Raw genomic sequence first — 26,262 nt, 5'->3', positions numbered from 1 at the left:
AGCCGGGCCGCTGACCACCAGGCATTCAGGGCTCGCTGGCCTGGGGAAAGGTGACGTCATCGTAGCTGGGAGGTGTAGGAAGGCTCCACCAATGGGAGACAGGCAGAGTGGCTTGCTTTCTGTAGCTCTTGGCCAATACTAACAAAGCAAAAGGGGGCCCGGTTGTCGGTATAGAACCAATGGAAAACAGGGAAGGAGCACGAGGCGGAGTTGCGAATCCTGTCACCAATTGGAAAGAGAGGGTGGAGCCCGGGCCTTGTCAAGCGTGACCAACCAGCGAGAGGCGCGGACCCTGAGGGGCGGAGCCGTAATGCCTTTCCCCAATCGGACAGGGCCAGAGGCGGGGCATTCTTTGGGGTGCCCAATGAGGAACGCAGCCGAAGCGGGCCTGTCAAGAGAAGGGGCTGGGGGCGGGGGGACGGTGAATCGGAGATAAACACTCCGCGGCGGTGGCGGCTGCTGCTCTTCTTTGGGTTCTGTCACGGTGTCGGTGGTGCCCGGCTCACCGGTCCCCTCCCCCTTCCAGCGAGCGTGGTCGCCAGAGAGCTTCTCTCAGCCCTGCTCTGCGGGGTCCACAGCGGGGCGTGGGTGTCCGGCGGCAGCGGCGGCGAGCCCGTGGCCAGTGGGGGTTGGTCCAGTGCCTCCGGCCCCCGGTGCAGAATGGCGGCGGCGGTTCGGATGAACATCCAGATGCTGCTGGAGGCGGCCGACTACCTGGAGCGGCGGGAGAGAGGTGCACGGGGACGGGAGGAGTCCGGCCCGAGCGGGGACTGGGGGCTCTGAGGGGCCCAGCCGCAGGTCCGGGTGCCCAGCTGCTCCGGGGGTAGTTGGAGGAGCTGAGAGCGCGACCGCGAGCGCTCCCAACCCCTCCAGCTCTCCCCACGCGCGGTCCGAAGGGAGGCCGCCGCTGCCCCAAAGGCAATGAATGGGAGTGGAAAAGGGACCGCTGCCCCGGGGTCCGGAGCGCCGCCCCCTCCGCACCCCGTCGCGAGTGGGGGGCCCGGGGCCCCCTCAGCCAGGCCCTTGGTTTACCTCACTGGGGCTCGTCCCAGCCGGCCCCCAAGTGGGCCTGGTGCCGGGTCTCGAAGACGGAGAAGCAGCGCCTCCCCTGCCCCGCACCCTCCCTCCCGGGCTCCGGCTCCCGGTGTTTGCCTCGCACCTTCGTCTGAGGCTGGTCCCACTTAATACACACCAACCTGCTGGACGTTGCCAGTGGGAAACCCAGGCTCCATGAGACTTGCTGTGTCTTTCTCAACAATGAGCAGCTGGAATGCTCCTTACACCTGCTCCGCACTGAGGGTATTCACTCAATTAAAAAAAACCCAATCATTGTTCTAAGAATTCCACCTTGCTCCGTTTAATTATTTCCACAATCTTCTTTTAACGAAAAATAAATCAATCTTAAAAAGGAAATACTGTGGAGGGGAGAGAGTGTTGAATGTTCGGGGCTCATTCATTAACTGGATCCTCCGGTTTTCTAGAAGCTGAACATGGTTATGCCTCCATGTTACCATACAATAACAAGGACAGAGATGCCTTAAAACGGAGGAGCAAATCCAAGAAGAATAACAGCAGTAGCAGGTAATTTGGTAAATATTTCCCTTTCTCTTTTAGGTTATACTGTAGATGACACAAACTGCAGAATGGACGTTGCCTGTTGTGATTATAACAGGGTTATAATCATGTAAATGAAGTGGCGATCATGATTCAGTAATGTACACATGGTCTTAAGGCGTTGGAGGAAGCCCTTCTATTTGGGTTGAGGGGACTGAAAAGAAGAGAGAAATGGAAATGTTTTCTATTTCTTTATGAACTTTTTTTTAAACTTAATTTTGCTTTTCTTCACTTTTGGAACAAAAATCTGTGGAAACTTCAAGTGAGATTAGCAACAGTGACAATATTTTGCCTTCAGAAGTTGCAGATTCAGGGCAAGTTTTCTATAATTGAAAATACTGGACATTATCCACTTTTTACTTTTCATAGTAAAGATTTTATAAACGTGTTAAAGTATTTGACTTGGCATAGGTGATAGGATTTCATATTTGACATGTAAATTAAATACAGTTATGTGTCTGATAATCTAATTTGTCACTCTATTTATAACGGCAAAGAGGAACGACTGAGGCTAAAACCTGCCTTTTTGGTGATGCAGGGACATATAATATTAAAATATTAATATGCTACAACCCTTTTATGTTAGCCTTGTAGTTCTTGAAATTTGTAAATTTCACTGGGAAGTAAATACTGGTCAATGGTCAATGAAATCACATACTAAAACCCTGAATGTACTTCTTAGTACATGTTGAGTACTCCATTCATGCTATTGCACCCTTTTTTTCCCCTCTTTGCCCTTAATATATAAGTTAGCTAGGAAATCTGTTTTTATTAGACTCATTCAATTATACCTTTTATTCCAGTGAATTAAAAACATTGACATTTTCAACACTGATTTAGAATCCTTATCCGTCTCCCATTCTCATGAAAATTCCCTGCGAGTAACTGTACTTGGTTAGCCTCTGTGGCATAATACAGACTACTAAAAGCCCGAGGTTTCCCACTTAAACCTTAAACTCCCTTGTCCTTGCTGCCTCTTCTGTCCTTGGTTCACCCCATTGTCCTTAGCACTGGAAGAACCACAGGATATGAGTGAACAGCACGTATGTGCCGAGCTCTTGAATAGGAAGGCACATGAAGGATGAATCTGTTAATTAGTTGCCTGGTAGTTCTTGAAATTTGTAAATTTCCCTCCCACCTTTAACATTATCTGAAGGTGGTAACAAGTAAAACTGTGCATGAGTACTGACAGCCTTTAAGAAGAAGGTTAATGCTGACTTGTATTACGCAATGGTATACAACAATTTATCTGTGTTGCTTTTTGTTACAGTATTTTTAAAAACTTTTTTGGAAGAAGGTTGAAGCCTTTTGGTTTAGTTTTCTGGATAAGTGTAGCTCATTTGTTACTTTTATCCTTGTCCACTCATGATTTGAGAGGAATTGCTCACATTAATAGTCAAGGCTTAATCCTTAGCATTCTATTTTTTTCTAAGTTTCACTCTACTTTTTTTCAAAGTTTTCACTCTGTTTTTTTTCTAAGCTTAATCCTTAGCACTCTGTTTTTTTCTGAGTTTCATTTTTTTCTAAGTTTCACAGGAAAGTTGTTGAGGGGATGTTCAGTGGTGAGGAAAAGAAGGGGATGTTGTTGAAGAGAAGTAGCTTGGCCCCAAAGTTGATTAGGAAAGAAAAATAATGATAGTTGAGAATTTCAATTCAAGAAATAGATTCTTTCTCTTCTCTTTAATATCCAGCTTTATTCCTGGGGAAATGGCTGCAACTCCGGATTTGGGGAAAAACTCTGTTATTTCTGTCAATGGGTTTGGTTTGCTTTCCATGGTTAGAGACCGGAGGCTATCACCGTTGTCCATACTCTTGACTAATAATGAATTTGTGCAATAACTTAAGTGGTGCAAGGATTTCTGAGAGACCATGATTAAACCTGAAGATGGCACCAAGCAAACATATGAAGCAAGAGCAGGTTGTTTTGTTTAAATGTACTCACTTCCTTCATGACCTGTTCAGAATGACCCTTACCTGAGCAGTGAGACATCTCCCCAGAGAACGCAGTTTGACCCCTTGATTTGAATTAGACTTATATCCAAGGCCATATATGGTCAGGATTTTGAACTGAGGTAAGGGCTATAGAAAGATTACTGCCGGTTTACATAACCATTGGTAACAGTTTATTCTTGTTAATTCAGGTTGAAATGCTGGGCTCTTTGCTTGTAGTGTCTAGGGGGGTACTTTTCCTTGGACAATAAAAAATAAGATTTAGCTACATATCAAACTTCTTGGGAAATGAAAATGCAGATCTTAAGTTTCTCTAGTTGCTTGTTTAAAGAACAAAAACAAATGAAATTGTGAATATTGATTGTCTTAGAATCATCCAGAGAACTACAGGGAGATGGAATCTTTTTTTTTTTTTCTTTCCTACTGATTTTTGAAATCAGTTACTAAATATTTAGAACTGCAATCCAGAGTTTTTAAAAGTATGTTTTGTTAAATTGGTAAAGCAGGCATTGACACTAATGTGAAAGAGGAAGTTCAGCACTTGCCACCCAGTTCTTTTATGAGACAGTGGCCATATAGCTGACTTGACAGGGTGCGTCTTTTTTAAACCAAGGACTGGTTTGGCTTAGTTATCTTTTTGTTAGAATATATTTTTAAATGGTGACATTTGACCTTTATCAGTGATTTCAGAGTTATCAAATCTTTTCAGTAATCACATGGAAAATGATTTTGACACAAGGAAGATGATTTTGACACAAAGTATCTGTATATTCTTATAATGCTTTAATTTAAAATATAAATGTTTTCCCATCAACAGAGTTGGCAGGCAGTCTCTGAACTGGTCATTTTTTGAACGGCCTGCTTTTTATTAAAGACAAATTCAGTTTCACTAAACCAAATGTACTTCAGTAATGCCCTAGCCATTAGGTATAAGTCCGCTTGTAAAAATCACCATATGTTCAACACTCTTAAGTAATCAGATAAGGTCTATAGTTTCCAAAGCTCTGTTCAAAGTTCGGAAGGAGTTATGCTGCTTATGGAATTTGTTAAAAAGATTATCTTGGGGATTCTGAATATTTTTATACGTATCTTCAAAGAATCCAGAAATTTTGGGTAAGAGTGCCCTGTGTGCTGCGATTTTTCTGTAATCAGAGACCATGCTCTTTTCAAATATCCACCCTTCTCTCCTCCACCACCTTCCCAGAATGGTCCTTGTCTACAGTTAAACAGGGAAATCTTGACCAGCTTTCATCATATACTTTCATCCATTTACAAAATCTGTCAGGCTTTGAACTTGTTATTCCCTGTTAAAACCAGAATGCCACGTGCTTTAAAGCCAAACAGTTGCAGTTGCAGGCCAGACTCTTGTTAACTGTGATATCCTGATGGCCATTGCAGGAAGTATACCATCAGAAAAATATAACTGAAGAACACTGAAGGATAACCAAGTGAATCAATTTAAAGCTTTTAAGTCAACCAGTTTTAAGGTTCCCATGTCCTTTATCTAGAAAACAAATATTCTAAAATTGAAAATACTGTCATTATCTTATTTGTTTTTCCTCGTGAATAAAAATTGGCACCCCAGAAGCCTTGTGGAAGAGAAGTTTAGTGCTGGGTTGGAAATTTCCCATTCAAGACCACCCCGCACACACCCCACCCCCAGCCTCTGGTGTGAATGAACTTGGTGGTGGTGCCTCTTGATGTAAATGAGTGGCTCAGCGCTCACAGAGGTAGTGTTCCTCCATGATTACTGTGAGAATTTATCTCCTAGGCCCAGTAAGTTTCCAGTTATGGCCCCACAGAATTCTCGACCTGAGGCAGGGTGTCATCTCTCCTGAACTGATGAGAGTCCAGAGAATTTCCATAAGTAAAGTCAAGATTCAGCTCCTTTGTAATGCTGGGAGGTTCCTCAAATTTATTTATAACTAGTTAGACATGAGTTGTATGAGAAGGACAATAGCCACATTGACTGATTTCTTATGACTTCTGTGGAAACCTGTCCATAAATCCTTAGACCAGACCTTATATTCAGGGTCAGCTATAAACACACTAAGAGTATGATTTCACATACACCTCTGCTTTCATCCAAGACTCTCTAATCACTTTTACAGTTGCTACCTCATTGATCCACGCTTGTTCGGTAGACAACTGGCAGTCATTTTTATTTCCATTTTACAGAGGGGTTAACCGAGGACGGGATGGTAAGGAATTTTATTTCTTTCACAGTACCAGTCGGTGGCAAAGCTGGACTTGAGATTCCACCCCAAGTGCTGCCTTAACTAGCCTATCGTCTTTACGCTGAGCTGAGTCTTGGAAGCCTCTTCCTGAAATAATTTGGTAGCTTTTCAACAGTAGCATCTTTCAGGAGGTTGTACATGATAAAACAACTTCAGGGAGTAGAAGGATTGAGCGAAGAAGGGTTATTTTTATCCATTTTAAACTATATCCTATAGTCAAACAACTTAGCATACAATTTTGGTGTACAGCACACCTAGAGGAGGCAGGGCTGGGGTGGGGTGCCCCATCTCCACTGCTGCACACTCGGCCTGAAGAGAGCTTTGCGGTGTTATACAGCCCAAATTCACATAGCAGTGTGCGGCTGTTCTCCTCTTTGTGTAAATAGAACCCTCTTATTTCCTTTCTTAAAATGGACTACTTTTCCACTAGGGAATGCATGCCTCTTAGTTTGTCACTTCTCCTTGAACTCTGTTTTAGATCTTTACATTTATCTAATTCCCCAAAGGGACTAATTTCTTTAGTAGAGCCCTTTCTCTGTCTTCTCTCCTACCAACTTGGGAGAGAAAGCAGTTAAATTAATTGTGTTGGTGTTGGAGTAGTCCTTTAAGACAAGAATAATCTTACTTTTATTGTTCCCTCTTTCAGATCCACTCACAATGAAATGGAGAAGAATAGGTGAGTTGCCGGGTTCTGGGGGTGGGATGGGGGGAGTTTTGATGTATTCTTTTTTCATTAAGTTGAGACTTAGTTGCGGCTCTTGACTTCCCACACTTAGCACCTGATACGAGAGTTTACTCAGGGCCCTCTAATCAGCACTGCCCGTAAATCACTTAGATAGACCCAAAGACAACACCCCCAATCCTCAGCCCCCGCAGCCTGCTCTTCCCGAGCAATGCGTTTCTGTGTGACTATTCTAAGGCCAAAGCATTTTAGGTCAGAGGCAGTGTTTCTACAAGTAGTGTTTTTTAAAACTTACATGCTACTGAATATAATTGGTAGCACTGTCTTAAATCATGCACACACAGATACATAGGTATAGATATAGATCTATCTATATATATATATAGATACACATACAAGTACATATGCGTATATGTGTATTTACAGTTCACTTGTGAATAAAGATTCTCAAAAGTCAGTCAAATGTATGCATAGCAGAAATTGGAGATGGTGAGGCACTCAGACGAGGCCGGCCACCCTCACCGGGCTCCATCTTGCCACAAGCTGGAGTTTGTCTCTCACCTAGATTCCCTCTTGCTGCTTAATTAAATCTTTATTTTTCAAATGACGTAGCCTAGTCATTCTCAACTCTGGTTGCACATTAGAATCACTTGCAAAGCTTTTATTTTAATGTTTTTAAAAAATATTTTTTATATGAAATACATTATACACATACACTCATATACTTGGGGGTAAGAGAACAAATTTTTATTTCTACTGCTTTATTTTATTTATTTATTTTTTGTCTCTTGCGGATGCCTTTTTTTTTTTTGGCTGCGTTGCGTCTTCATTGCTGTGCTCAGGCTTTCTCTAGTTGCAGTGAGCAGGGGTTACTCTTCGTTGTGGTGCCCGGGCTTCTCATTGCGGTGGCTTCTCTTGTTGTGGAGCACGGGCTCTAGGTGCGCGGGCTTCAGTAGTTGTGGCACGTGGGCTCAGTAGTTGTGGCTCGTGGGCTCTAGAGCGCAGGCTTCAGTAGTTGTGGCGTACGGGCTTAGTTGCTCCGCGGCATGTGGGATCTTCCCAGACAAGGGATCGAACCCACGTCCCCTGAATTGGCAGGCGGATTCTTAACTACTGCGCCACCAGGGAAGTCCCTCTGCTGATTTTATAAAATAACTTTTTGTTATAGAACTTTTCAAATATACAAAAGTAGAGTGAATAATGTAATCAACTCCTATGTATCCATCACCCAGCTTCCACAATTATCAATATTTTTCCAATCTTCTTTAGTCAAAACCACCCCTCTCTGTAGAGTGTTTTAAAGCACATTTTCTTCTATCTCTGGTAAAGATCTTTAAAAAAAAAAAAAAGACATAACCACTTGCTTTTACCATGCTGAAAAAAAATTAATAATTCTTCGTGGAGCTTTAGGGGAAAAAAACCCCAAAAAACACCAATGCTCAGACCTCACCCCTAGCAATTCTGATTTAATTGGCTTGGGTTGAGAGTCTGCACTAGTATTTTTTTATAAAAACTCCCCAGGTGATTCTCATGTGCAGCCAGGGCTCCAAACCATTTAACAAGCCTCATTCTGGTCTCTGAGCTCCCATCAATTTGAAGTACAGGCTACCCATCTAGACTGAGTGGCTGTCTTGGTGGCCTGCATGAAGAAGATGATATGTAATGATGGTTCTGTAAATATATGTGGTTATTTCATGCAAACCCTCTTTGAAGAGGGAGCCTGACTCTGATAGTCAGGATCTGAATGACATGTTTCGTCAGTGAAAGGGCAGACCAGGCCCTGACTAGGAAGGAGAATCTTGGAACAGGGCAAAGATCTAGCATTACTCCACTGTGTGTGTGTGTGTGGGTGGGTGGGTGGGTGGGTGTGTGCGCGCGCGTGCGCGCGCGCACGTGCACGCGCATGCGTGCGAGAGATGGATGCAAGGTGAGTGTGCCTCGCACATGTGCTTCTCCCCATCCTTCTTCTCCCCTTTCAATTTCTCTGTGACTGTGACTGACCATGTTTGAAATCAGAGCGTCTTTATGCATTAGGGATTTACGTATCACGAACTGGAAACTCCAAAGTATCTCTTCTGAAGACAGAAAGGTAGTCAGATGTGGCTTCTCTTTCTCATCTTTAGATTCTCTCCCATCTTCCTGCCTCTGGGGTGAACTGGGTAAACTGGGACTATTTCTGCTGAAAAGTCTTCTAGTTCTCCTCCCCCTAGGCATTTTTTTTTTTTAGGCATTTATTTTTATTATTAAAATTTCATCCCTTCAGGTAAGGGCTCTTAGGCTTACTACAGCTTTGTGCCTTTTACCTCTGCAGGAATACCACAGGATGTCAATTTTATCATTTATTTTATTTTTTTAAATATTTATTTATTTATTTTGGCTGTGCCGGGTCTCAGTGGCAGCATGCAGACTCTTAGTCCCTATCATTTATTTTAGCAGTTCAAGAATGTTTATTTTCTGCCTACAGTGTCTTAAGAGCTTGTGCTCAGTACTGGGTACTAAGTAAGTTCATACTGGGATATTAAATCAGCATGGTCTCTATCCTAGAGAAATGTAGTTTGTCTAACGAGAAAGACACAGAAACAGTCTGCACAGGAGGCTGTGGAGGCAAAGTTTCTAGAAAATTGGATTTGAAGTAATCACTGAGCAAGCTGCTTATAATTCAGATTGCTTCCATGTGACCAGTCTACTTTTGCTTATTGAAAGGTTAGTTATCTAGTTTCCTTATTGTCCTTTCTTTTTTGGAATTTGGTCTTCTAAGGTCTTGAGCATTTTTTCTCTAGTCTAGAGCATGTGAGCCGAAGAGAAGGAAGTCAGGACTCAAATTTACTTAATTTAACCAAGCACTGGTTGCTGCAATCCGGGGTGGGGGGAGGGAGGGTAAAGTTGTTGGGCTCTTCTCCCGTATAGTGTAGCTGCTTAAGATTTTAGGGTTTGGTGGTCCGCTGAACAGCTGCACTTGTAGTCCCCTTGGTTTCAGTAGCTGAATCCTATAAAACAATACCACTTTGCTAAAGGCTAATATACCCTTGCCATTTTTTACCTTAACATCACATTTTTTAAAAAGATTGGCATGGCTCTCAAAAAAACAAAAAACAAAAAAGCAACTGAGGAAAAGAACTTCCAGTAATTGGATTTTTTTTCTCTTTAATATTGCGAAGTTAATTATACCTGTGTTAGTTTTTTCACACAGAAACCTTTTCTGAGGCACGTTAGAGATTCTGGAGAGTTGGTGTGCATCAGGACTCCAATATGAGAATACTATATTCAACACCACCCATTTAATAATCTTGGCATTGGTGGGAAGATAAAAGAAAAGACTTCTAGAATGGTGGAGGTGGGAGGTGGTGTTGGTGGCAGCAGCGGTATTTTTCGTTCAGTAGACTAGGCATTCGTGGAGCACCAAAGATGCTGGGTGCTAGGGGCTGGGGATCCAGAGCCCACAGAGACCAAGCCCCCAGGGCGGAGGACTCCGTTTAGTCTCACTGTAGATATGTCTGTCACTTGGCCTGTGCTTCTCTGCATTGTAAGTAATTTTGTGGGTCTAGCCTCCTAAGGAAACACCCTTGGTGAGTGTGTGGTCATTCTTTCTTTTTTTAAAAACTAATCTTGTAGAAAATTTTGAGAAATATAGAAAATCATACTAAAAATTAAATCATCCGTAATTCTAGCAGCCCAAGGAAACCGATGGAACTTTGAAATGTATCTTTGCAATTGTTTTTTGGAAAGTAACTTAAAATAGTTTAGTGTAGAAAATTGGAAAGTTCAGAAAAGCACAAAGAAAATAAACATTACATGTAATAGGCCTTGCAGCAGTAGCAACCGCTAAGTTCTATATCCGCCTAGACTTTTGTGCATACTTTTTAAAAATCAATATGGGATTATATAGTAAATAATTTGCTTCTTTTCAAGCTATGTTATGAACATTTTCCAATATCGTTAAATCTCCTTTTCTAACATTACTTTTAGTGAATGCCCAGTATTACATCATATGGATGTGCCATAACTCATATAACCAATCCCCTATTTTAGGTTCTTCCCAGTAATTTTTAAAATTTATTTATTTATTTTATTTATTTTTATTTTTGGCTGTGTTGGGTCTGTTGCTGTGCGCGGGCTTTTCTGTAGTTGCGGCGAGCGGGGGCTACCCTTCCTTGCGGTGTGCGGGCTTCTCACTGCGGTGGCCTCTCTTGTTGCGGAGCACTGGCTCTAGGCGCGTGGGTTTCAGAAGTTGCAGCACGTGTGGCTTGTGGCTCTAGAGCGCAGGCTCAGTAGTTGTGGTGCACGGGCTTAGTTGTTCCGCGGCATGTGGGATCTTCCCGGACCAGGGCTCAAACCCGTGTCCCCTGCATTGGCAGGCGGACTCTCAACCACTGCGCCACCAGGGAAGCCCTTTCCCAGTATTTTGCTAATATAAATGATGCTTGCTTAAACTACCTTATGGGTAATTCTCTGTCCAACATCATAATTCTTTCCTTAGGGTAAATGTATAGTTGTGGAATTAATGGTATCCACATTGTTACGGTTTTTGATGTTGACTGCTGGATTGCCCACCAGGTGGGTTATAGGTCATATTTTCCTTGTACCTTCACAAGTTTATATTTTACCTTAAGACTTTTATGAATTTAATAAGTAAAAAGCAAACAGAAACACACAAACTTGTTTTAATTTGCATTTCTTGTACTACTAGCACAGTTTAACAATTTTCATATCTTTGACAGTTTGTGTACATGTGAATTGCCTGTTAAATAACCTTTGCCCAATTTTCTACTGAGGAGTTTATATTTTTCTTTATTTTGAAAAAATTCTACTATATGAAGGATATATATGAAAGAGATTGCCTCTTCGTGTATCGTATAATTGTTCAGTTTGTCATTTACGTTTACGGAATCAGTCTTCTCTCACTATCTGAAATTGCCGCCTCTGTTGTGTACTGAATTCTTGCTTATGGCTAAGTCTGCTTCTAGACTTGTTCTTCTGTTCCACTCATCCACCTGCTCTTCCTGTGCCAGCGTACACTGTTTTAATCATTGTGGTTTTATGCACTTCAGGATCTGGTAAAGCAAATCTCTATTCTTCCCTCCTCCTCCTTTTTTTATTTTACTATGTTCTTAGCTCTTTTCACCAGTTTATTTTTCCTGATGAATTTTGTAGTCAGCCCTTCAATTCTCTGTACCCCAAATTCTTTTGGGGATTTTCAAAATCCAAATTAAATAATTCCTATATAAATTAACCTTTAAAAGTTCATGTTGACATCTTAGAGCTTTCCGTCCAGGATTTGGTGTGTGTGTTCATTTATTCAGATCTCTTTTCTGTCTCTAAGTAAAGTTTTTTGGTGTTTCCGTATAGATCTTTCATGTTTCTTGTAAAAGGTATTCCTGGGTTTATTTGTATATATTTTAAAATTGCTATTCGTTTCCCATTGTAATTACTGATTAATTATTGTTGGGATGTGGGAAACCTTTCAGTCTTTGGTTGTTGTTATATGCCCTTTATTGATGATAATTCTGCTCTTTCCTTTCCTTAGCTGGGAACTCCTCTTGTTTGAATGCCTTTCAATAAGCCACTCAGCAAATGGAGGCTGAGTGAACACATATACACTGCAGCCAGTGGGTCAGGCGTCAGGTGCTGGAATGGGCTCCTTTTCAAAAGAAGGTTCTAGTATCTCCTTTAATTATAGACACTCGTTTTTCTGGAATGGTACATATGCAGGCCTTTCTGGAATTAGGCAGCTGGTCTAGAGAGATTACCTCTGCCAGAGTCTTATGACCCTATGACAAAAGATTTTTTTGTGTGCTCTGTGAGGAGGATTCAGCAGCCTGATCTAAGCTGTTGTTTTCAACTGGTCAAACAGTATTTCAGTGGCATCTGGTCTGTCATGAGAAACCATTCCAGTCAGGTCTCTTCTGGCAAGATATTCTAATTGATTGCAGTTCCCTAGAGTGGTTTCTCTTGGGTCTTGCTTGGCCCAAGAGAATGGCCAAACTCCTTATATCGGAAGGGGTAGGATCCTGAGTTGTGGTATGCATTGCACCACTCTTACCGCTTCTGAATGCCCTTGACCACATTCAGATTTCACTCTAGGATGTTGCAATAAATCCACATTGTTGCCACATGGGGCTAAGGGCATGGACTGGTTATTACGAAGGAAGAATATAGGTATTAGTGTGGTCTATGGTGGCGGTGTGGAGGCGCACACTGATTTGTACTACTAGAATCCATCTTTCCTGGACGGTACCTCTTGGAAGAACATGAAGAAGAGACATGCTGGTTATTCAACCAATTTCCAATCCCCTACAGGGAACATTGGAGGCACTCCCTGACTTTTTGTCATAGACATTAATAGTCAAAGGGTGAGACAGAGCTAGCAAGTACTAATTATAATCTATATTTTGTATTTTTTAATTGGGCTGTAGAAAGGAAATATTAAATATATACTTATGTATTTAATACTTTAATAGAGAAGTGATTTTATTACTTTAAAATGTAGCCACGATGAATTGCTGTTTCCGCATTGCTCACTGAGTGCCGTGTTCCCATACAGTAAGCATATGACTATCTTTGTATATTTTACAAAGATTACGATCACAGTTATGAGAAATCTTGAAACCTTCCAAGGTTCCACTTAAGTCAGTAATAATGATGCATTTGGCAATTATTTATAAAGGGTCCATTTTAGAAAAAGGAGAGTACTTTTCTTCCTCAGAGAGTGACTTGTAGTCTTCCCCTGGATTTTTTGTTTAACCCAGTAAGGCTTTGTTCTCAACCCAAAATCTGGAGAAGGTTATGATCTCTGTGACCTATAATCACTTTTAGGGAGTAATTTTTTGACCCCTTAAGATTTGTTTCTTCTTAGTCTATGCTAAATATCCTTTTTTAAAAATCACTATACAGCTCATACATACCCATATCTGAAATTATCTTTATTCAACCTCCAATTATCCTATAGGATTTACAAAGCTATTTAATTGGCTAAATCTGTGTCCACACAAAGGTAGGAGAGGAAATAGATATTGTTTATGCAACTCTTTTTTTCTTCTTTGGAAATAATCTTAGGCCCAATTTTAATGAAAACTAGTACTCAGTGAGGTCCAGTGTATCATGTTCATTAAGTAGGGCTTTCCTCAAAGAGAAAGGACATGAATTACCAAAGAGATCAGATTCTACTCTTAGGTCAGCATCTGCAGGTGCGTTATTATTTCTAGGCTCCAGTGGGTTAACATGAAATAGAAGACTTGGTCATTTCTATTATTTGGTAATGAAAGAAGCAGAACATTTAAATACATAGCAGGTCTGCAGCACGTGAATGAACAAATGAATGAATGTGATCTATTTGGAAAGGAAAAAAAGCTTCTGATAGGCTATGAAAGTTTGGAAACCTTTATGGAGAAGTTAAGTCAAACAAGATGTGGATGAGGGAAAAGAAAGAATATGTTTGGTAGAGGGCAAAGGGGAGCCCATTGTAGAACTTTCAGTGGGAGCTGATATTTGTCATGGTCTGAAGGTAGCTCATATAAATAATTCTGCAATAATTTGTTTCCATGTTTGATCACTCCAGCTAAACTTTAAGTACCTTCAAGGCAGGGACTTGGTCTTACTCAACATCGTATCCCCAGCACCTAGGAAGGTGGCAGTATGTAGTAATCGTTTGAGAAATGCTAGAGGAATAAATGAATGAAAGAGCCAAGCGTATATTTCAAGACTTCCACCTACAAACCTAATTACTTATCTACCCTCTTAACTGGCTGCCATACTGTTTGCTCTGCCCCAACCTGATTCTTTTTTGTCATACACTTCACTGTGAAAATCTGACGGAGAGAGTTCAGTTACATCTTCAATAAAGAAGAGTAATATCTGATAACAGTGCCTCCCTCACAATACAGACAAAGACAGACAGACAGACACACACCTGATTTCATACCATTCCTGGTCTTGACTGCATCCAAGTCAGGAAGAACTTTAGGGACGACAGAGTAAATTCAGGAGCACTGTCTGCAGGTAGCATAATCTCTACCTGTAATCTTACTCTTTTTGTTGCATCTTTCTCCCAATTTACAAATCTGCTGGCCTGAGAGAGAGGCATGGATAAAATCAAAGAAGCTTGAGTCTGGGGACTTCCCTGGCGGTCTAGTGGTTAAGACTTCGTGCTTCCACTGCAGGGGGTGCGGGTTTGATCCCTGGTCGGAGAACTAAGATCCCGCATGCCAGGTGGCGCGGCAAAAAAAAAAAAAATCTTGAGTCTGGAGGCAGAGATATAAAGAGCAGCCTTCAGAATTGTCTGAGAGCGCACTGGTGAGCCCCGGTGCTGTCCGTCAGTGCCAAAGCTCGGGTCGGGGTGGCGCCTCCAACAGCCCAGAGCCCACTTCACTGATGACCTCCTTCACTTGCATATTAATTTTCTGTACTTCATGGCTGACAAGAGTGAAGGAAAACTAACAACAGAACTGTGAGGTATCCAAATATACTTTATATTTAAATCTTTAATATATTTGGAATTTATTTTAATGTTAATCTCCCCACTCCCCTGCCATTTTCTGAATAATCTGGTCTTTCGCCAAGGATTTGCAGTGTTAGCTCCATTATATGCTAAATTCATATCTATTCCTAAAGTCTGTTCCTGGGAATTTTTTCTTCTCTTCCTTTGACTTGTCCATCTTTTCCTGTATTAGTATATTCTGTTTTTAATTACTACAGCTTTATAATACAATTTAATAACTGGTACCGCACAATCCTCTTCATTCTTCTTTTTCAAAAATTTTGGAGGTCTCTCACACACTTATTCTTCTAGGTGAGGTTTAGACTAATTTCCCAGCATTAAAAAGATTACGGTTGGGATTTTTTTCTCTTGGTATTATGTTAAATTTGTAGACAAACTTGGGTAACATTGACATTTTTACTTTGAGGGTTCATATCTAGGAAAGTGCTGTTTTTTCCATTGATTCAGATTTTCTTATGTCTCTCTGCAAAGTTTTATAGTTTTCTTCCCAGAGATCCTTCCCAAACTCTTTTAAGTTTGTTCTTAGACATGCTCTCCTTTCTTCTTGCTATTGTACATGAGATATTTTAGGTTCTCTGGGTATGGATAACACATCCAGAGATGTGCTTGGATTTCCAAGGTCAATACATATTTGCCCCAATTTTTGTTTTCTTTTGGCCATCACAGTAGAGATGTAGGCAGGGGTCTCGGTGTGCTTCAGATGCTTCCCTCCCAACCTTGGAGTCCCTTCTAGCCCTGCCTCTACATGATGGGGGTGGCTCCAAAGGAGTCTTTCCTTTAGCATGGGTTAGCATTATAAAGTCCTTGCTGATTTTTAAACGTAAAAAAAATAATACCTTTAGCATAAGCAAGATCTTTATTTCCATAGAAAATGGGTTAGATTTTCCATTAAATCTTTTAATGACAAAAGATGTCAGTTTTCTTTAAGGGAGAGTTTAGTGAATTTGGATTTTACCAGATAGCCTCTATTTACCCAGTGAGATACTCTTGAGTTCCCTATTGATTTTGAAAGGAATATGATAGGGTTATAATTATCTGTGTTTGCTCCCAGCAATTATCCTTCCTCAAAGGAAGCTAGAATTGAAAGAATGACTGCTGCCACATACAGAGCACTTCATGTCAGACCCTGGTCAGGGGCTTCCATACCCTGTCTCAGTTAATACTCACGACAGCCCTGGCAGGGAGGCATTGTCATCGTCCCTCTACTGCCAAGGAAACGGATGCTACATGGAGTTAAGTAATTTGCTCAAGACTACACAGGAAATAAGTGGCAGGGCCAGGACCCCAAACCTTTACCCTTAATCACTACACTAATATTTGGTTGTATAGTGACTGACAGATTCAGAATATAAAAATAATTTAAAATAAATAAAATTTGAGATACTAAAAAGAAAAAACAAAAAAAAGCTTACTGAAGAGAAGCTCTAGTTTGTATCTAGTTTAATTATCATAGGCCACACTTGATTCTGAGCAATCACTGACTGTAGCTCAAAGATTGGTTTCTGTGTGCTACCGGAGACCAAAGGTATATCAGCGCATTCAGAGTAAGGAGAGTGATATTTCTGAAGAGTCAGCAGGTGAGGTTTGTCAAAGTCCATTGGATCAGCGTGGAGAGACGAGGCAGTTGGGGCAGGAGGGAGCCAGGACTTGACTACCCTTCTCTGCTGCCGGTGGGGAGCTGCGAGGCAGCTCTTGACAACAGGGGTAGCTCTGTCTGAATATGTGATGAGAGGGGATCCAAGTAGGGGTCAGATGCGGGTACCAGGTAGCTTCCTGTTGAGGAAATGTAGCAAAAACCCCTGCTAGTTCCTGAAAGAGGGGTTAGGCCTGGTTCACCGTGGGACAGCAGGCTCCTTCTAGAAGGCCAGAGCCCTGGGCACAGGCGTGGTCGGGACTGAGGACAGAGAGCTGAGACAGGAGCTTGTTCTACTTGTTTGGGACCTGGGCACTCCGTGGGTGCTCACGGCTGGCTGAAGGGTTCCGGATCCCGGCGTGGGGTAGAGGGGGGCGGGGTGTGTCTCAGGCTTGAGGCCCCTCAGTGGGAGCTGCTACAGAGGGGGGGGTCTGTTTGCTTTTTTGTCTGGTTCAGGAATTGAATTTCACTATCACATGATGGAACTGAGCCTGCTTCACGTACCTCATCCCTCCCCTGAGGGTGGCCCAGGCACCAGCCCGGGGATGTGTCTGCAGGTGGGCGGCAGGCGGGCAGGGCAGGCCTTGGGCTGGAGCAGTGAGGCGCTGGAGCGGGCCAAGGCAGGTACTGCCAAAGATACAAGTTGGCTTTGAATCTCTACGAAAATCCAGAAAGCACTGTGCTCCTGTTTCCATAAAACTTGGTCAGAAAACACTGAATGAACATGTTTTAGCCTAAACTTGAAGTAGTCAAATGGCTTATTTCAAGTTTCACAACTGGGAGTGTTCTTCAGAAACCCACATTTGGGTAGTGAAAATTGTACTTTCTGGGCTAGACTCCCTGAGTAACTAGAAATGACGATGCATGGAAAGATGACTTTGTTATTTTTATCAGTAGACAAACTTCCTTAAAAATTTACATACTCATATCTGTAGATAAACCCACATCATAAAAGGACTAATATGACACTGTTCTGAATCATATAGTCTTTGCAATGAGCAGGCTGAAAAATGTCTAAATCTAATTTTAATTTTTGAACTTTTTTTAAAACTTGACAGCCTGTAAACTTTCTAGTGAGAATAACTGTATGTGACTAATCATACATTCTCATGGTGTTTCTAATAACATGATCTATTTTCATGGCTCTTTGTGAAGAATATTATCCAAGGTGAACAAGTACCTGTTATACACAAATTCTGTTTTTGTTTTTTTCTCCTCATGTAGTAGTTGGAGGAGCAAACCTCTAATGTGACTCTTTGCTGGTGGCCATTCCATGTGGGCAGGTTTTCAGAGCAAGCGAGAGTCTTGTAAAATAGTAAGGCGCTTGTACCGCTACCTCTTCCTAGCTCAGGAGTGAATGCTGGACTTCTCTAGCTCGCCAGGGCTTAGGGGACCTTGAAGAGTCTAGGACAACCTCAAGAGCCAGAAGAGAAAGGAGGCTCAGAAGCAGGTGAAGTGAGGGCTCAGAACCACTTGTTGGATCTGCCTTGGGGGAACCTCCTGAAGTCTTGATGTGAAGGGTGTGAATTGACTGCCTTGGTCAATATCAGGCGTATTGACCTGTATTCGAGCTTTCTGAAGAAGTTTTCTTCTTTCGATCCCAACCTTTGCTAATACGGTGAAATTTTTAGGAGGGAAAAAAGGGCAAACTGAGCTTTCCGGTTGTCTCCCAGTTCAGCTGGAGGATAGCCTCCCAGGCTCCCAGGAGCTCTTCTCCAGGTTGCCGTGGGGACGGGCAGTGGATATGTACCTAAAACCCCAGGACCCTGAGCACTACTGAAGGTGCAGAGACATAGCAGAGATGGACTCTGCCCCGAGAAGCTTGAAGTCTAGTGGAATAGACGACACCATCCACGCGGCAAGCGTGCATTAAGCCTATGGGAGGGGAAGGCACCAAGGCAACCCAGCAATGGTTAAGTTGCGGCCCCATCTTTCTAAGGAGTTGGCAATGAATGGTTAAGTCACAAATACCAAAAAATTCAGGCAGAACAGTGAATTTCCCAATGAATAGGATAAACAAATACGTACTCAGAAAATGGAGGAAGCACTGTGGACTGGAATGGCCTGTGAAGACTTGAAGGAGGTGGTGGGCTGAAGCAAAAACTCTGAATCTTGGCTGTTTCTCACATTCATGGAATCTGCTAGCCTCTAGGATAAAGCCTAAACCAAGGTTTCAGTGAAGTATTAATTTCCAAAATTTTAGGGACTCTTGTGCTTCTGGTCAGTCTGTACTAAATGCACTCTCCCCCGTGGGTCTCCGCGGCTTCTGCCTCATGCTGCCGTCTTCCCGCTCTGCCCCTTTGGGCCATTCTGCCACACGGCAAGACCTGTTGGTGGTTCTCTCCAGCTGTCAGCATGCTTGGTTAGTATGGCAATACCACCGATGGGCATTTTCCTTGTTTCTAAAAAATGCATCTAACTTTTTGAATGGTTGAAGGATGAAAAAGTATAACAAATTATTCAGTAAAAAACTCCCCCCCTTTCCTTGTCCCTGTTCGACTAGCCCTTGACTCCTTTCTGCCCAGCCACTGTTACTAGTTTCTTATGTATCATTCCAAGCTTTCTTTATGTCATACGAGAAAACATGCCTTTAGATAATTATTTTTCCTCCATTTTTACCCAAAGATATAGCATGTTATATGCACAGTTTGGTATCTGGCTTTTCTTTACTTAACGGTATATCTGAACGTTCTTTCCTCATAGTACGTAGAGTACACTTTCATTCTCTTTCATAGCTGCATAGTACTCCACTGTATGGATATACCATAGTTTATTTGATCAGTTCCCTATTGAGGATGAGTTGGGTTGTTTTAATCTTTGCTATTACAAATAAAGTTGTAATGAATAACCATACACATTCATCATTCACATGGATAAATATTATATACAGCAAGATATAGTTGTAGTGATTTAGTGGTCCTGAAAGGGGAGAGAACAGTATGGGTTCAAAGGATTCTCTCACTGGCATGTCATTACTTTCTGAACTTGGATGTTCTGTAGGTCACATCATAACCCAGAAACCTGGAGATAACCTGATTCATGTGCTTAATAATAGTAGATATTAGTCTCTACCCCTTCATGCATATTATAGACTTAACTTTAGAAAACCATGGATTTTGCTTTTCCTTGGTTTTTTACCAGAGTTGTGTAATTTCAAAAGATGTCCACTTGGCTGGAAGTCACTGGTGGCATTTGCCGTCACTGGGCTGGGCGACTTCATACTCTGTTTGAGCTTGTTCTCCCGGGTGCCTTCCGGCTGGCTTTGAAAGTCTCAAATGCTACTGTGATCTTGTTTTTGTAGACGGGCCCACCTTCGCTTGTGCCTGGAAAAGTTGAAGGGGCTGGTGCCACTTGGTCCAGAATCAAATCGACACACTACGTTGAGTTTATTAACAAAAGCCAAATTGCACATAAAGGTAAGTGCATCCTGGGATGCCTTTTTGTCTTTACCTGCCCAGTGAGGGTTTGTTTGTTGTTATGAGGGACAGCAGATGTTCGTCTCCAGGACAGTTCTCTCCTCTGAACTCCTCCAACTCCATCCAAGTCAGCGTGTTGGATGACTCACAGACTCAACATGTCCAGAACCCAACTGAGTAGTTCTCACCCCTGTGCGCCAGAAGTTAAATTGTCCATCCAGCTGTCCCTCTCACGTACAAGCCAGAAACTCAGGGTCATCCTTGCTCCTGATGATCATCTTGCTCCTTAGCCACGTGTCAACAAGACTTACATATGTCACAGCCCGCTGTCGTTCCATAAACTCCATCACGTACTGTAGTACACTCCTCAGAGGCCTCCTCCAAGCTAATCTCCAGGCTTCCCAAGAGCAATCCTGCCAAAGCTCAAATCAACATGTCACCACATTTAAAAGTCTTCCGTGGCTCAGGACACACTCACTGTATGACCAGGCCTGCCCGACCCAGCCCTCCCCTGCCTGTGCAGCAGCAGCTTGTGCCAGAGGCTCCCGTCTCTGCCTCAGCCCTTCTTTCAGTCCCTTGCACTTGTCAGGCTCTCTCACCACAGGGCCTTTGCACATGCTGTTCCCTCTGCTTGGTACGCTTTCCCCTCCCTTCTTCACCTAGTTAACTTCTTGTCATCCTTCAGACCTCAGCACAGGTATCACCGTGTGGGGAAACCTTCCCTGACTAGGTCACCTCCTTCCTGCAACAGATGGTCCTTATTATTACTGGATCTCTCTCTCTCTCAGCACTTATCACAGTTGACACCTGACCATGGTTTGTGTGACTATTTGGTTGTCTCTGTCCACGCTGTTAGAGTATGGACAAGGGAGGGGACCAGATCTTTGTATTCACCTTGTATTTCTAGCACCTCCTGGAGGGTCTGAAACAGAGTCAGCACTCAGTACATGGCTTGAATAGCAAAGGGTAACTCCTGAGAGCCACAGCCAGAATCACTGTTTAGCATGTTTTTATAGTCAGAGTCACAGTTGGACACATGTCACTTGAATTATGGTTAATAGCCTTGCATACATGGCAATTGTAGGCGGGAAAAGAACCTCTGTTTAGAGCAAAACAACCACAGTTACACAGTCTTCATAATTATCTGAAGAATTATCTGAGACGCTAGAGAACAGATTTGTAAAAACAAAATGATCTATGGAAATGTGTTTTCTAAGCTCTTATTTGGACAATTTAGAATCAGGACTTCAAAAGGGAATATTATTCCTGCCAACAGACAGAAGTTAAAAGAGATTTGGCATGACGCAAAAAAAAGCGCCTATGTAATTGGGACACGTACTTGAATAAACATACTTCTAAAGGAAAGCCTGTTTCTTAAGCGCCCGTCACACGCAGTGCTCTAGCTCAGGGAGTAGGTGTTTGGGGCGTCACCACAGACAAGGGAGACCAGGTTGGGGGTTCCTGCCACAGTCTTTCCACTATCACAGTTGAGGGGTGCTGGACCCTAGAATGTCAGCTCACCCCGGAAGCCACGCGGCAGTGCAGGTTCCAAAGTGTTGTCGATGCTGAAAAAGTTAGATGTAGACAGGAGTCACCGGCCAGGCAGCTCCCTGTGCCTGCGAGAAGCTTGACAAGGGACACAGCCAGTGGCTTCTGAGGAAAACTGCCGTATTTCCCCGCAAGGCAGGGAGGTGCAGGGTCATTACCAATTTTGAAGTCCGCCTGTGCCCTTCAACAACTACCCCTTTGACCTGCAGAAACTTGAAGACTGTGACAGAAAAGCCATTCACCAAATAGACCAGCTTCAGCGAGAGCAGCGACACCTGAAGAGGCAGCTGGAGCAGCTGGGCATCGAGAGGATACGGACGGACAGCACCGGCTCCTCCGTCTCCTCGGAGCGCTCCGACTCCGACAGGGGTGAGCCCCCCCGACCCCGCATCCTCAGGCCCCTCCCCAGCCCCCCGCCGCCTGCCAGAGGCGGAGCCGAGGGGAAGCTGAGAGCCCCCGTGACTCGGAGAAGTGGAGGGGCGCGGCCTGCGGGGACAGGCGCCCTCTCCTGCAGCGGTTAGGCCCCGCGGCCCAGGAGCGGCGCGGCCGCCCAGTCGCTTGGCTCTTCCGAAGCAGGCCTTCACCACGCTCTGTCTCGTCCTCCCCACAGAAGAGATCGACGTGGACGTGGAAAGCACAGACGATCTCACGGGCGACCTGGACTGGAGCAGCAGCAGCGTGAGCGACTCGGACGAGCGGGGAAGCACGCAGAGCCTGGGCAGCGATGAGGGCTACTCCAGCTCCAGCATCAAGAGGAGGAAGCTCCAGGACAGTCCCAAGACGCGTCTCGGTCTCTAGGAGAGCGTGGTCGCCTCGGCTGCCGCCCGGATGGTCCTGCCCGTCGGCTCCGATTAGGTAGCGTGTCGGACCTGCCCACAATTCCCTCGCACGTCAGCTTCCGTGTTCCACCGTCACCAAAAGCAGCTGTGCAAAAGTTGTCAAGGAAGTGCTTAGGAGTGTGGGTTTCTTTTTTTTTTTTTTTTTTTCCTTTTTCTTTTTCTGTTCTTTTCTTTTTTTTTTTTTTTGATCCCCGATCCCCATCTTGCATGGGGTTGAGCGGGCCCCCGCGCCTGCTGGCGTAGGGTAGGCACACGCTGAGCGAGTCAGTGCAGCCTGCACACCTGAGGTCATCACAGACCCCTTATTGCGCAGTCTGGGGTGGCTGAATGCCACTCGTCCCTCTAAGAAGTTGGGGGACGCCGACCAGGATTGTGGGTTTCTGATTGCATCCTCTGGCTTCTCTCTTTCTCTCCATAAAAATTCGTCTCTGACAGACTGTACATTCCAATCACTTTGAAGCACCCAGGAATTCTTAGATGGGATAAGCACTTACTCACATCTCGGCAATTTCCCCCTCTTATTTACTGTCCCCGTGTAGTCTACCAGACCTTCCTTGAAGTTTTCTGGCTTCCTCTGTGACTTGCCTAGCAGAAATGTCCGAATGTGTCTTGTGCTTGGGAAACTGAAGGAAACAAACTTTTAAAGTTGAGATCCTGATCTCAGAACTCCAAAGTAAGCTTTGAAAGTGGGATTTAAGAGCGCTTAACCATGGCCCTCACCGCCCGTGAGCAGGCAGGAATACCTCCAGAAAACACACCCTTCACACACGTCCCGCGCCAACGCCCCCGACCCGCGTGTGGACGGCCGCAGTATCTCTCACTCTCAAACGGACACCTTGCGAGCATGTCTTTGGGGTGGCACAGCTTATAAAAGTTCCAGCATCGTTTGTTCTCACGAACAAAACGGTACAGTCTATTTTTGTGCGCTGTCCTTGGGACCGTGCCGTGTCCTGCTGTCCCAAGGCACATTTCCCCTCCAAGTTGGCTATGCTCCTTGTCTCTGGAACATTTTTTTTTCCTACCTCAGAGATAAATGAGATCTCCATTTCCCACTTAACACAAACTGATTATGCCTCTTTTTTTTTTGTTTTTGTTTTTGTTTTTTCCCCAAATAAGTGACATTTGGTCCAATTCTAATCTATTTTCCTGTTTAACTTTCAGCAATAACTGAGCTTTGGCGCTAGCTGAGCTAGTGTCCATCATCAGTGAAAGGAAAAGTCCACATTTCTGCTCTCTGTTGCAGGTGAACGGGAGGGGATGGTACAGTGTGACTACAATTCCTCTCCTTATTGATTATTTTTGGACACACCCAGAAACTTCTTTATGGAGGCTTTTGGGTTAATAGTTTAAAAGGCTGATTTTTCTTTTTGGTTATGATTTCTCCCTTAAGTGGTCTCCCACTTTGTAGCATTTTTATTTAAGCTAAAACAGAGCACATGTATATGTACATAAGACACATTAAATCTATAAATACTATTTATTCATTTTATATAAACTAATGTAATAGAAAAAAAATTCTTATGACTGTGCTTTTATAGATGTTCTAGAAACTTTGTATGTAGGTATCTACAGAATTGGTTCATTTCCCCTTAATACTTTTGCATTCATAGTTCTGAGGTCTCGATGTTTTCAGCCTCTGGTGAATCTTTTTCATTGAATTCGAACCATTTGTAAAACCTGTGACGCTGAAACAGAGCGTGTGTCACAAAGTGATGAGAACATTCCTAAAATCCACAGCCGCACTGCAACTTAAGGGCTCCCTGGCTGAACCAGTAGCGGCAGCGCCTGTGCCCGCCGCTGGCCTGTGGTCTCCCCGGCCCTAGCCTCACGCCCTCAGCGCCTCTTCCTTGCCCACGACTAAAAGTTCAAGCGCGCTCCCCACGGAAGCTCATTCTAGACGTGAAGAGCAGTCGAAACAAAGATTACTTTTGTGTTTATTTTTTTCTTTTTATTGATTTCTTAATGTATTAAATTTTTTTAATTGGAAGTAGTGATTCCTAAATGATTCCAAAGTCATCTGTAATTCTTCTGTTTTCGTTTTGTTCTGTTTTTCTCTCCATTTCAGCTTTGGGTGGGGGGAGGGGCAGGTGACACAAAGGATTTTTTTTTTTTTTTTATTGTTGGAGTCTTTTCCAATTACCAGCTGAAGATTTGCACTGAAATACAACTTGTATGCCTTTTTCATTTTTAAAGCCTGCTTCCTGAATTTAAGCAGAGTGATAGTGTTCAAAGAGCCAGCTCAGCCTGTAACATGTTTGAAAAAGATATACCTGCACTTTGAGGTCCCTTTCGAATGCCATTCGCTAGACCTCGCAAGCATTTTAATTGCTACATTCAAGCGCCTCACAAGTCCACGATGCTAGATCCTATACGGCATCGAAAACTCAAGACTTTGGCAAAAGCTTGTGGGCTTGCGTTGGGGGAGGGAAGGGAACAAAACTTGTGTATTTGTTTGTTTAATTTAGAAATAAGGCATCTGAGAGATGCCATTATTTTCTGTGTTTTAATTGTTGTGCCTTTGAGTTAAACTGCATTTTTGTCTTTTGGTTGAAATATGAAATGTACTGTCCCAATATAAAATAGTAATTATTTGACCTTTGCACTGTTTGTCTGGTCCTTTTCAATTTGATGGCATATAAATGTGGAACTTAATAGATCTCTATATTTTTAACGCACTTGTGATAAACTGACACCAGGGTTAGACACGACTTTCAAATCTTGAGGTAGACCGAATGCTAGACAGGCCTCTCTCTAACCAAAACTGTAACCTTCAGGACCAGCAAACTCAGCCCCAGGCAGCTAAGCCCCTTCCCTACGTGGCTGATTAGCCGCCCTGATGCGCCAATCTGTCGTGTCATTCACTGATCCACCAGCATAACTGTTAAGAGCTATACGGTCTTCTTGGTTCTGTTTCGTTGTTGTTGTTGTTTTGTTTTTTTAAGCAAAATGAAAAACCTTTCTATTAGGGTTGTTGGGGGGAGGGGACGGGCAAAGATACAAGCCCCAGCCTTTAAGACTTTGACTATTGTACGTAAATATAGATGTGTGTAAATATAAGCACATGCACATTTTTATGTGAAAACTGGTTTTAAGAAACTAAAAACAAGTCTACACTCTTATTGATACCATTGCAATGCAAATGGGAAAGTAAAGAGTATGTAGTGCAGTTTAATTTCATGCAGTGAGAAAATATATGTGTGCTTCTGTTAACATCCCAGAAAACCTAGCTTTCCATGCCTGTTGTCTTAGAATGGCGGGCAGGCACCCAGGGTGTATTTGTTTTCTTTTGCTAAGCAGAGATCTGGAATTCAAGGTGCTGATAGCGACCGTGGCTCCTTTCTCTAGTCACAGATCTAATGCTAGTGATTCAGTGTCACCTTTTTGAGCAGGACCTACATTTTTCTTCCTGTCAACCCAAAACGAAAATAATTTCAGTGTCGATTCACAATTGAGCACTAAGAAGGCCCTGACCCTGCAGTCGGCCGCTTGAGTGGTTTGAGGGTTTTTTTTTTAAAAGTGGGCATTCTCCTTTAACCTCTACTTTTTTCAAAAGAAACAAAGGGCCCTTACCTGGGTTTCCTAGGAGCCTCTCTTCTCCGTCCCTGAAGTGGCCAAAAGCAAATCCTGGGGTGTGTAAACTAGGTAAGATTGTGATGCTCAAAATAACTAACAACATATTGGGGCTTGATAATGGATTTCGTGGGCTTTCTTCTTGCCTCTCCCCCATCCTTTAAAGAAAAAACTTATTTTTGAAAAGTACACACATACACATGATTCAGGTTTTTATATCATACTGTATTGGCAAGGATACCACTTTCATTGTGCTTTATTCCCCCGAATCTCACTCCT

At 43.1% G+C, this 26,262-nt stretch overlaps 1 protein-coding gene across 1 annotated transcript; it reads left to right on the top strand.

The window, feature by feature from the left end:
• The first annotated feature begins 434 nt into the window (after positions 1–434).
• MXD1 (MAX dimerization protein 1) lies at positions 435–25,012 on the top strand. The gene is made up of 6 exons (XM_036873166.1): positions 435–733; positions 1,482–1,581; positions 6,448–6,477; positions 19,912–20,026; positions 21,784–21,943; positions 22,185–25,012. The coding sequence occupies exons 1-6, from the start codon at positions 661–663 to the stop codon at positions 22,370–22,372; spliced, it is 666 nt and encodes a 221-aa protein (XP_036729061.1). The 5' UTR covers positions 435–660; the 3' UTR covers positions 22,373–25,012.
• The last annotated feature ends 1,250 nt before the right edge of the window (positions 25,013–26,262 follow it).

Source organism: Balaenoptera musculus, chromosome 13 (genome assembly GCF_009873245.2).
Source record: "Balaenoptera musculus isolate JJ_BM4_2016_0621 chromosome 13, mBalMus1.pri.v3, whole genome shotgun sequence".
Classification (NCBI taxonomy): Eukaryota; Metazoa; Chordata; class Mammalia; order Artiodactyla; family Balaenopteridae; genus Balaenoptera; species Balaenoptera musculus.
The sequence above is the reverse complement of the archived record's forward strand: the minus strand, read 5'-3'. Positions and strand labels throughout refer to the sequence as shown.

What these genes read in the sequence shown, in the direction of transcription:
- MXD1 (XM_036873166.1), top strand. Translation starts at nt 661, where the DNA reads ATGGCGGCGGCGGTTCGGATGAACATCCAGATGCTGCTGGAGGCGGCC. An exon ending in CCTGGAGCGGCGGGAGAGAG is followed by an intron (nt 734 to 1,481) that starts GTGCACGGGGAC and finishes CCGGTTTTCTAG; the next exon opens with AAGCTGAACATGGTTATGCC. An exon ending in AATGAAATGGAGAAGAATAG is followed by an intron (nt 6,478 to 19,911) that starts GTGAGTTGCCGG and finishes TTGTTTTTGTAG; the next exon opens with ACGGGCCCACCTTCGCTTGT.